Raw genomic sequence first — 12688 nt, 5'->3', positions numbered from 1 at the left:
CCACCTACCACCTAGGAGAGTAACACCTATAAGTATGGTGATTCAGTGCTTTGTGCCTTACAACGGAGGTCAGAAAATGTCTTTCGTAAAGTTCCAGATAGTACTTAGTTTAGGCTTTGCTGGCCAGGTGGTCTCTATCGAAACTTCTCAACCCTATTGTCAAGATGTGAAAGCAGCCCAGACAATGTATAAACGGATGAGCCGATGGGAATGGTGACTGTGTTCCAACAAAACATGATTTGTAGACGTGGAAATCTGAATTTCATATAATGTCCACATGTCATGAAATATTCTTCTTTTTTTGACTTTTTGCAACCACCTAAAAATGTGAAAACCATTCTTAGCTCGTGGGCCATACAAAAACAGACAACGGAAACATGAAATGTCCCTAGACATAATAATAGCATGACTTACTATGTATCAGATATGCTCTAAGAGATTTAGATGCATTCTTTGTTTCTTTATGATAGAACTTTAAGGTAAGAAAACTGAGACACAGAGGTGACATGACGAGCGAGAGGCAGAACTAGGATGTGATACCACAAGATCTGACTCCAAATCCAGGTTCTCAAAGTCCACACTAAACTGCTACTAAAATTATGAGGTCACAGGGTCATGACATATAGGGAAGGAAACAGTTAATCAGTGGTGTGGCAGAGGAGGTATATTTAATGACTTCCCAAAGAGGGCAGCAAGATATATACCACATTTAAATGAACTCAGAATGAAGTTTTTTTCCAAGCTTATGGCTTTAAAGCATCTCTGGTACTTCTGAATCACAGGCTCTAAACATAGGATCCACCCTGGGAAACAGTTGGGAAATGTCAGAAGTCATCGTTTAATAAAAATAAGACCTGATTCAGCCTGACGGTTAAAGTCTTATTTAGATTTTTGATTCTTTGTGAAGACTTATTTGCAGAAACTTCTCTGACAGACAGAATACAGTTTAATAATTCAACTGGACAAATATTTGGTGAATACCTCCTTTGTGCCTGGCCCTGCAGAAACACCAAGTTCAGGTCACCCTCCCCATTTACAAGCAAGGGTTTCCACAGTTTTCCAATAAACACAAAATAGTACAAATGAATAATCCTGAACTTGGAAGACAGATAAGCCTTGCGTCGCATTTAACCTTAAAAAAAAATTTCAAAGGCCACATGATAGGAATCCAAACGACAGATGTCACAGGTGACTCGCTTTGGCTGCCTCCTCTCATCCCCTGGTCCCCTGTACTTCTTTGAACTCTCTTAACACCAGTTCTAACACCATTTTGACTCCAACAGGGACCAGCGTTAATACAGCTGAGACACTGAAGCTCCTGAATCGAAAATGTCAGAGGACAGAAGCAAACTGTCATCACAATGCAGGAGGGATAAGCCGGGGTCTGAGGGAAGGCAAGGGCTGCAGATACAGTCATGGATACGTGATGGTTCAGTTGAATGCGGCCAACCTGATGGGTCCATCAGACCTGGTGAATCAGCCAGCCCTAAAGGCTGAAAGAGCCAGTGCTCAGTTTCAGCCAGCAGCGGCCATTTGAGAAGGACTTCTGGTTTCTCAAAAGAGCTGGAAATCTGAATTTATGTGTATAATCTCCTGATATTTGTAATGTCCTAAAACACTGTGCCGGATCAACAAATCTTGTCTACAGGCATACTGCATCCTAGGATGACTGGTAATCTCTCTCATAGGGCGTAACTACATTAGGGAAATACAAGATCAGTCAACAGTGAGTCCTCTGAGGAACTGAGAAACTCTGTGGAAAGGACGGACACACACCACCACCACCACCACCACCACCACCACCACCCACAGACTAGGGAATACGATTGATTGTAAAATACCAGCAGAGTCATTATACTTGCGCAGTCCGAAAAAACAAAGGAGTCACACCAGATTCTTCTCCTTTCACTCATTCCTCATGTCTAATCCATACCAACCCTGTCATTTCTACCTCCGAAAACACATTCCGAAGGTGACCACTACTCCTTAGTGGCCCCACTCTCATGCACATCTCCAATACCAGGCCAACCAACCTCTTTACTTCTGCATAAGAGTCAGAATAACTCTAATTTCAAGGTGCAGATCACATCATGTCATGTCTCTGCTTTAACCTAATGGACTCCCATCACGGGGAAATACAATTCAAACTCCAAATAAGAGATCCCATGTGATCTGCTCTCCGCCCTCTCTCTAATCTAATAATCTAATACTGAATTATTCTCCCCTTTCTTCAATACTCGCAAATCATAATTATTTCCATCGTAGGTCAAGTTTTTCAGCAGCAGTAGTAGTAGTAATGGAAAAAAAAAGTCTATGAAAGATTGAATAAGAAAGCAAAATTTAGAAAGTGCAGTTCGCAGTCCTTAAAAGGGTGAAATGTTAATGCTTTGTAGAGACAACAAACAAACCAGAAGTAGAAGTGGGGCTTGGATTTTGGGTTCAGAAGACGGCCTCCTTTATGTGGTGTGCCCTGCTGACACTAACCAAGTGAGGGATGACAAGCACAGTCTGTGCCTTCGTGGCACTCAGAATCTAAACAGAGTAAACCAAATCTGTACCAACAAGCATGGGGAGCACAGCAAAAGGGATTTATGAGCTACCTTGATTCTGCCAAATTTGCACCAAATAAGAAATATAGTACAGAGTCTATCCTGTGATTTACCTAATCCCATTATAAATAATGAAGTTATTAACTGTGTATAATATGGAGAAGAGTGAAAAGATAACAGTTTTTAGATGCTTTCACCACTACCATGTCTGATGATGGTACTTACAAATAATAAATTTGAGCCCTTTCACACTGTTTGATTACTCTGTCATTTATTTATACTCTTCCTATTTTCAAAACGGGATTTGAGGCAGTCTATTCAATTCAGTTAATATCCCCACTGTTTACAGCATGTGTGGGTATGTATGTGTCTGTGTGTGTGTCTAATTCTGTATCATACACATGGATTTATATGGCATACATATATATATATATACACATACATAGTGTTTATACCATAATGTTTTTGCATTCTTCTCAAGTCAATCTGACACCCCAATCAATTTTAAAATGATGCTCCAGCATGTGATAACATATTGTAAGTTTTATAGTCTCTCTTTTTTTTTGAGTGATTTTTTTTTGCAAGGAGTTGGTTATTTTAAAAACTCAAAAAGAAGTGAATGATTTAATTTAATATTTCTTTTAATATTTTAAAAGCCAGAATCTTTAATTTATGAATCCCAAATCTCAGCACTAATAAAAATGTAGCTCTTGTAATTTTTCATTTTCTTAAAAACCAATAATGTATCAGTGAGCACTAGGTACAATGTCATTTCGGTTATGTTTATGTGTAAATGGATTTCTTTTAAGTATTTTACAACAGAAATGTACTTTTTCTCTTGATGATGGAATTACAAGCTGTTTTAAAAAATCTCTTTGGGGCTTCCCTGGTGGCGCAGTGGTCGAGAGTCCGCCTGCTGATGGACGGGACATGGGTTCGTGCCCCGGTCCGGGAAGATCCCACATGCCGCGGAGCGGCTGGGCCTGTGAGCCATGGCCGCTGAGCCTGGGCGTCCAGAGCCTGTGCTCCACAACAGGAGAGGCCACAACAGTGAGAGGCCCGCGTACCACCAAAAAAAAAAAAAAAAAAAAGTCTCTTTGGATTTCTTCTATTATCTAATTTTTGTAATGTGTAATACTGTATAAAATAAATATAGATTGTTTAAAAAGTGGTATCTCTAGTTAAAATTAAGCAAACTGATGAAATTAGGTTCATCACAGTTACGACACATATAGCTTAATGGATGAAATGAAGAATGCATAATCTTCAATGTCTACTTTATGATTCAGCCCCATGGTGAAAGAGTGAAAGCAGCATTGCTTTCGACTGAAAAGCAAAATGAGTGCAATAAAATGCCCAAGGAGGTCGTTAAGCACCTTGACAAACGAAAACCAGCAAAATGTGCCACAGTCGCTTAAAGAATTCGTAAGTGCGTGGCTCTCAGCCATTCTCTTTATGAATTCATGGTGCTCAGCACAAGTTCTTAAGAACCGAACAAGATTCCGCTTAGAAGCTTGTTTGGAAAGAGGGGGGAAAAGAAGAAAAGGGAGAGAGAGACTGGAGAAACAGATGGCTCAGGTAATCCTACTCGTGTCATAGTAACTACACAGCAGTGATCTATGCAGTGCTTACAATGGAATCAAAGCAATGAAGGTGCATTTACCTTAGAAATTACAAAAAACTATAAAACACAAGCTAAATCAAACATCTTTCAGAGAATCAAAAGTCAAACAGCATGTAACAGAATTTTTACCTTGATTTTGGTAAGCAAAGTAACCGAGATAGTGCTGAGAAAACTGGGATGATAAGGAACCACGTGTGGGCTCCCACGCCTGGCGGCCAGTGCAGGGCCACTTGCACACTCCATGGGCAAATAACCAGGCGAGGCCTGCAGGCTGAATAAACCCCAACTCCATATGCCCATCAGGCAAGGTCCGCAGGCCGACTCAACAAACAATACAGCTCATTCCATATATGTACAACTGGCAAAGCACTGGAAATGTTTGAAGAATGCAGCTCCTCAAAAGATAGGCTTCCATGGGACCAGGGTGTGGCACTAGTTAGGGCATTGATAATGATAATGTAAAGGAAGAGAGAACATTTCCTTTGTTTAATAAAGGAGAGGCAGCTGCCTTGTCCCTTCTTTCTCCTTAGGGTGTCTCCTTAAAAACATAATAGGCCCAATTTTTTGGTCAGGAAGTAGATAAACCCATCTCCAACTTTCCAAAACAAAATAACAAAGACCTCAAAATTAACTCAAAAGTCTCTCTGGAGGTTGACAGGAGACCAGCACAAGGACAATCCATTTGTCTCTCCAGGAGGTACACACTTGTTCTTTTTTTTTTTTGCGGTACGCGGGCCTCTCACCATTGTGGCCTCTCCCGTTGCAGAGCACAGGCTCCGGACGCACAGGCTCAGCAGCCACGGCTCACGGGCCCAGCCGCTCCGCGGCATGTGGGATCTTCCCGGACCGGGGCACGAACCCGTGTCCCCTATATCGGCAGGTGGACTCTCAACCACTGTGCCACCAGGGAAGCCCCCTCTCGTTGTTCTTTATTCTACTTTACTGTATGTTTGTGTGAAATTCTGTCCAGACTTTCTGGTCTTCTACCAACTGCCTGCATGCACCTCATCTGATATGAGTATTCAATAACAAAGTGTTTTCTCTGTATTCTACGTTGCATAAAGATCTTTTGTGAGAGGATTTTTTTATTTTCCCAACAGATTATAAAAATAAAAATAACAGTGTCAGATACCTCCACTTCCCACCCAGTCTGGCTCCCCTCATGATTAGCCATGCTTGGAGGGTGCCCACCAGTAGCCCTTGGAGCTAAAAGCTTCCTAAGGCAAAAGTACAGTTGAAAATGGTCCCAGGGTCTCCTAGTCCTCTTTAACAGAAAGAGCTTCTTTCCCCCAAAACCACCACCTCTTCAACAATCCTCTCTTTATAACTCACTGGCCCACGGTGACCTAGACCTACTCATCCACGCACCAATCAGAGCCCACCTCTGAAGGGGGAGATGGTGGGGTCACATGGGCTGAATGCAAAAGCACAAGGTAGGTGGCTCTGCTCTCCCCTCTCTAGGTGAAGGGTGAAAAGGAATTTCTTCTCAGCAGATCAATACCAAAATTGATCATCAATTACAAAGACACAGCATATACTACCAAATTTCCAAATTTGTTTTAACGATTACAAATACTAATAGGCTCAATCAAAATCATTTATTAAGTCCTCAATATGTACAAACACAGCATGTTAAATAACATTTATGTATAGTTTCTTTAATTTAACCACAGTAACTAGGTGAAAGTCACTCTACAAGTGTAATGTTTGGAAGCAAAACAATCAAACTGAATGAAAACAAACAACAGCAAAAAAAAAACCCAAACATATTTATATAATATAGCTAAAACATGTCTGGAAGCTGTTTAGGAATATGAAATGCATTTTATTCTTTGCTTTAGGGGTACTGGTGAACAGACATAAACTGAAACTTAAGGAACCGCTTGAATATTTATGGCCCCCTAAAACAATGAGTTGAGTCGTCATACACATATTCATGAAAATAAGTCAATCGTAGACCCAGTGTGTAACTCCAGCTCAAATCTCTACTATACATGTTATTTATCATCACACAAGGAAGACTGTACAGTCTCCTTCACGATACTAAAAAGAGGACTAAACATCTACAGACTGCTTTTGTTGCACCCACCTACACATCCTTTCCCACGTCTATTTTTGTGGCCAACCACTTCCCACGTGAACAAAGTTGCAAACAACTGGACACTGAAAGCAATGTCCCACTGTCTCAAATGGAACACACTGGAATCGCTCTTCACGCCAAAACGTGTAAAACATGCTTCACAGATGTCCTCTTAAGTCCTATCAATTTAAAGTTCAAGTGTGGAATAGTAACTAAATGAAAACTTGGCTCATCTTTGTCTTCGAAAAAGAAAAAGCAGAAATCTGCCCGAAGTGAAGTTCAGCATTTTTAAGTCAGCCTGTTCTCTATCTAACCTTTATTTTCAAACTTCCTTTGAGAACCACCTCAGCAAACTGATAAAAGTGCTTCTGCAATGTGTACGTCTCTGCTCTGACAGATGAGCAGCTCTGCAAGTCAGCCAGAGAAAATGCAGGCTCAAAGTCAGAACAAATTTCCCAACACTAGGACCGTGAGGCCTTCACTGCCTCCCTTGGGAAAACAGCTCACTAACAAATGAGGCTCTTAGACTCAGAGTGAACAGAACCCTCAACCTTTACCCACCAGACAGTGGAATAAAGTGGGCTTAATGAGCCAATGCTTTTTTATGCTTCTGGTTTAAAATATATGAATAGCACGGATCAGGGATTACCACAGGTTTGGGAGGGGGTGGTCCCTGATAGAGTTTTAATTTAGCATTCCTAAGTAATTATAATCTCCTATAATGTTTCACAATAATGCCTCAATATTTCTTAGCAACACGAGGCAAGCTATTACACTCAAGTGTGTTTTATAGCTAAAGGAATAAAAATCAAGTGACCTGAAAAAAATCGGCTAGTAATTTGCCCAAGGTCACAAATAAATGAGCAGCATATCCAGGAATAAGTATCTAATTTCCTAATTCTGATCTCCTTTAGATAATCATTTTCTCCAGAGCTCTTCATAACTTCTCAAAACCCAACAGTCATAAGTTATTCTACACTGTGTTACTTCTCAGGATACCCAGACTCCAAAGTGGTGTGTATTCTGTGACACAGTAACAAGGACTTGCAGCAAAAAAGAATATATATTTATAGTGAATGCTATCTTAGCTATCAAAATATTATTCAGTATTCTCAAGCTGTTTCCCAAATCCCTTATCGAGAAATGAATTGAGCTGGTTTTAAATCTCATTTTTCATCACCATGAATTTAGTAGATGGATCCTATTCGAAGAATCCTATCCCATAAATAAGAGAATCAAATGTATTAAATCCAAATGATGATTTAACAATCTCTCCAGCACATCTCCAAGACACCAGGTAAATGCAGAAACTTTGCATCACTGGATTTGTTTTTGTGAATAAATGGAGCAAAAGCCCCGATGCATTCGTTTCCATGAAATAACACAATTTTGCACTCAATTCCACACTCTACTCCCATCTAATTCCAATACAACCACTTCCAACCGGTCTATGGATATATACAGTATTAGGTATTTAAATGTATGTTTCTGTCACTGCCATTCATTTATTTATTAAGCCTACAAATACTCACTGGGTGCTTACTAAATGCCAGAAGCCCTGCACCCATGGAGCATACCACTGTCTAGGAAAGGAGAGACAAATATTTTGAGATGCAATTATTTAAAGGACAATTATGATAAGTGCTTCAAAAGCTAACACTTTAAGAATATAGAGCATCGGGCTTCCCTGGTAGCACAGTGGTTGACAGTCTGCCTGCCAATGCAGGGGACATGGGTTTGTGCCCTGGTCCGGGAGGATCCCACATGCCGCGGAGCGGCTGGGTCCGTGAGCCATGGCCGCTGAGCCTGTGCGTCCGGAGCCTGTGCTCCGCGACGGGAGAGGCCACAACAGTGAGAGGCCCGCGTACCTCCAAAAAAAAAAAAAACATGTTTGTATGCAATAAAGGAAAGTTGAAATAAATTTACAACAGATGCAAAAACAAGTCTATCCAAGGGGAAATAATCAATTGCATTCCAGCTACTTTGCATTTTTATGGATAAAGAACATTTGCATTACTATCTTTTTCTACAACTCACTGAGTTGTACAGTAGCTCAAAGATGATGGAAAGCAGATAACCCAGATGGCTGAGCTGACAGGACTCCCACTAATTTTTCTGCTCACTGTAAAGTCTTTCGCAGTTATTCCTAACTCAGATAATAATGACTTGGCAAAGGGGGGTGTCAGAAAAGATGGAGAAAAATGGACAGTGTTAATGTTGAATGTATATGGCTCTAGAATCAACAAGATTTGGCACTTGAGACTTTGGCTGGGGGCAGGGGGGTGGGGGGTGGGGTGCCTCAAGAAGGAGATGTCCAGGGGAGGAATTTAAAACAAATTCCTAAATGGCAGAAGATGCCATCAGGGGCTGTTTGGATTTCTCAGCACAGGGGCACTATTGCTCTGTAGAGGGACTCATACTGCACAGAAGAAGCGGACGCAGTCAATAATTATATTTTAAAGTCCATCAAAATATACCAAAGGCCATGGATAAAAAAGAAATGAAATAAAATCTGTTCCCCTCAATAGGATTTTTTTTTCTCTTGCTAGCCTCTGGATTACTTACTGACACCATGCCCAAATACAACCTTATCCCAACTCAGGAAGAGTCTGTGGGGAGTTTATGGAAATCTCCCAGTTTTAGAACTATTATTCCCTTTCCCAATCACCAGCATGGAAACAGCCAGACTTACGGAATTAAAACAGCCAGAGGAAAGGAAAAAAAGTGGCTGAAGTTTAGTGTGACTGCTATGAGCTCTCCTTTTTTTATATATCCAAATAGTCCTAATTCCTTTGATAAATGTGTTCTAGACCCATCCTAATTTCCTTCTAGACTTTGATTTCTTACTAGAAGTAATCTGAAAGGAAATGTTTCCAGGGTCAGCTCTACTTTGACATTTTTCTCCAAACAAAACAAGCTTTTAACAGTGGCCTTAATAAAAAATTGTTCTTGAAAAAAAATCTAATAGTGGCCTTAATAAAAACTGTTCTTGAAAAACAACAACAACAACAAGCTTTTAGCTTCCACGTCAGTTTACATAACTGGACCTGTTACTAAAAATGATAACATTTCCTGGTCTTTTCATTGTCTTGGTAATAATTACAAGCTTCCTGGGGCAAAGAATTTACATGGGACTTAAAGACCTCATTTAAATATTACAAAATAACATATACATTATAAATTTAAATATCAAGTTCACTAAATAAACTATTCTAGTACTACTGGACTTTGTGTTCAGGTCTTTTTAAAGCTATCAATGACCCGTGACAAATATTGAGATACTTCTTGAGAGAATTCGGTTGGGTACAGGACCCAAATGGTCAACAGATACTGAGAACCGTTCGGTGGAAAAGAAGTCACAGGACAATAACTGCAGTGAGGATATTTTTAAAGCTCAGAGTGAAGGAGCACCTGGGCAGCACTGAGTTCAAGGTTCTAACTTTGCATGTATCGATAATGGCTGTGGACCTGGAAATGACGTGGATCTGCTGGGCGATGCCCCAGTTCAAAAGTCTATCACGTGCTGTCAAGGTAATGTCTTGTCTGAGCCAAATTCATGGCAATAATGATAAGGTTAAACATTTTCAATTATTCTTTCTCAATTGTCTAAAATCTCAATTGTCTAAAAATCTCTATTCTCCTACCTTTCCCCTTTTTGTGTCCTATCATACTGTCTACCTCTCTCTTGTCTCACAGAACAGGAACAAAAGTAATTCACCTAGTTTCAAATGTTCCCTAAATGTAGGTCTACCAAGACTATGAAGCTTTCAAATCGGTCTTCAAAATCAGTTCTAAGGTAATTCTTCCCCAATGACTCAAATAAGCTCTAAAAACTAGGTCTGCTTAACTTGCTCTACCTAGAAAATGACCATATTATCCTCAGTAATAGTCAGGATGGATAATCTTACACAACTGAGCACTCATGAAACCCTTGGGATAAAATATCTCATGTCCAGACCCTTTTAGTTCCTAAAATTATGTTGCCCATAATCTGGTCACACGAAGATAGATACTTCAAAAGTTTTCAATAATGTTGAATCTAAAGTACCCAGATGTTACCTGTGCCTCTTGAACAAAACAAATAAAAATTTACCAAAAAACACCTATGTCTGCTTTGGAATAATCCCACACATAAAACCACCAATTAAGAGAGTAATTCTTCTTCTTGACCCTCTGTCAAAGTCAGGCAGTTTTCACATTCCTTACATTCTCAGAAGCAAGATAAAATAGCCCTCAACAAAAACTTGCAAAACCTAAAAATACATTGCAATCAGATAACCAATTGTAAATAGTGGGATGTGGAACAATTTTTAAACTGCACTGTTACTCAAAGCAATCCTAAAACATTCTCATTTTGCCTCAGAGAAATACCAATGTTTATTTTCCTGGCCTTTGCAACCTTCTCAAATAGAAAAATACGAAATGTTTGAATTTAAAGCCCCAAAACGGGTCTCTCTTTATTTTATCTTGCTATAGTGTAGTTCTATAATCCATTAACCTGAAAATTCTCCTCCCGTCTCAGATTTAGAGGACAAAATTCCAACTCCAATAACCAGTGGATAATTATATCAGAACAAGTTTAAAAATAGCACTATCAATTTCTCTCTTCAGGATTCTCTGTCCCTAAAAAATATTGATCAAAACATTGATTATGTTCCAGGTGGGTTAGAAATGCTGAGATAGAACAGATTTGGGGGAAATAAGTGAGGAAGTTCACAAAAAAAGAAACACAGGGCAGATAAGCATTATGAGCCATAACCATGAGTATGACAATCCCTAAACATTTCTACATGAGGTAGAAAGGCCACCTGAATGATACCAACTTGCTTTTAACCAGGCACAAATGAAATCATCATCTTTTTAGCTAAGTTAACACGAAATTTCCCCCATGAGATATTATTTCCTAAATGTACCAAGAATTCACAGAGTCCAAAGCAGCACACTGTCACCTTGGTATCTAGAGAATGGTAGGTAAAAATAAAGAGCTGTTTACACCATGAATGTTTGTACCATGAACTGTTTACACCAGAATTTCCATGTAAACATATTATAGAGAGAATAAAGGAAAAATAAATGTATCTGCACACTCAGGAGATTTCTGTTAGGTCAACATTTCATGGGGAAAACTCACTGCACCTCCAACCAAACTCCATCAACCAGAATGAGACATCTGAATCATCAAAGTTTTTGAAATACTCTGTTACCTTTGAAAATCGAGCATTTATCCATTTGGTAAAAGTTTTCTTCTGCACGTCATTGTGTTCATCTGTGGGAGGGAAAAGGAGAGAGAGGGAAACGTATGAGAGCTTGTACCTTTACTCAGGGTGCTAAATAAGATTATCTCCATCCTGGAGAGTTTTAAATTGTCTATTAGTAGACTTCATGAGGCACAATGATCCACAGCTAATGAAGAAGGGATGGCTGACGAGTTCAGCATGTACGGAGCCTGCTAACGAATGCCTGTAGCAGAGGGAGACCCGGGCACCTTCCCAGGAAGCTGGCCTTCTCACTCCACACCTCAGCATATTACCACCGGCCATTAAACCCACATCCATGAGGAAAGAATCAGGACTTTAGTTTCAAAGTATTATATGCGATACTTTCTGTTGCATTTTGTTTAAGTGCAGTTTCAGCATGATAAAAATGCTGTAGAACATTCAACACAAAAATCAAAGCTATCCTTTAGCAACTAAGAAACTCGTGATTTCCCTCCTTTTCATACAAGTCCTACACCCTCCAAAACAAACACTACTATAAGGTTTATAGCCAATTCCATAACCCGTTTTCCTGTAGTAAGACTGACAGGACAAAGTTTTAACGATCTATAAAAGCAATCTACACATTTTACAAGCCGAGAAATCAGAGTCGTTTTTTTTTAAAAAATGACCAACTTTGGTCTGGATTACAAATTCATTTTCCAGGCCACACAAATAAAAACTGACCTTACGAAACTAAAGCATCCTGAACTTCTTGGAGATGGGCAGAGTGACCTAGTTAGGTATAAGGAAGCCATGTAAAAGGGGAATAAGTAACACAAGGGCATTGCGGGGATTTGCGGATGTAAGCGGAAAACACTTGGGAAGGAGTTGGCATTGAGCTCTTTGTTGTTGTTCTAGTCATAATTATTATTATAGTATATATGTGAACAAGGCAGATAAATATCCATATTACCCTTTCTGTTACTTCTAATCATATCCTCTTCAACTGCTCCCCAATTCTCTGTTAAAACTAGCAGAGTCATTGTTGGCTTAAATCCTACAAAGCAGCATGTTAACAGTCCCTGAGTAGTTCTGAAAGCTACGTAAGGCATATTTGGAACGGCACAGAAAGCTGTGGTTCTGTCTGTATATATACACGCTGCTTGTTCCACTACCGTGCATACTGCCAAGCTGCTTCCCACGTGATAACAGCAAAATAATAAGAGAGAAGGCTCAA

At 39.7% G+C, this 12688-nt stretch overlaps 1 protein-coding gene across 11 annotated transcripts in view; it reads right to left on the bottom strand.

Moving 5' to 3' along the window:
* Window positions 1-12688, bottom strand: part of UTRN (utrophin) — a 497402-nt gene that overhangs the window by 390496 nt on the left and 94218 nt on the right. For 10 of the 11 annotated variants that reach the window (XM_019951537.3, XM_019951539.3, XM_033867812.2 and 7 more), the window contains one exon: window positions 11458-11519. The exons of the other annotated variant lie outside the window; for it this stretch is intronic. In XM_019951537.3, the coding sequence (XP_019807096.2) occupies window positions 11458-11519 (62 nt within the window). The remainder of the gene's footprint in view (window positions 1-11457; window positions 11520-12688) is intronic. 11 annotated transcript variants of the gene reach the window in all.

The sequence above is a fragment of the Tursiops truncatus genome, chromosome 12 (assembly GCF_011762595.2).
Source record: "Tursiops truncatus isolate mTurTru1 chromosome 12, mTurTru1.mat.Y, whole genome shotgun sequence".
Classification (NCBI taxonomy): Eukaryota; Metazoa; Chordata; class Mammalia; order Artiodactyla; family Delphinidae; genus Tursiops; species Tursiops truncatus.
The sequence above is the reverse complement of the archived record's forward strand: the minus strand, read 5'-3'. Positions and strand labels throughout refer to the sequence as shown.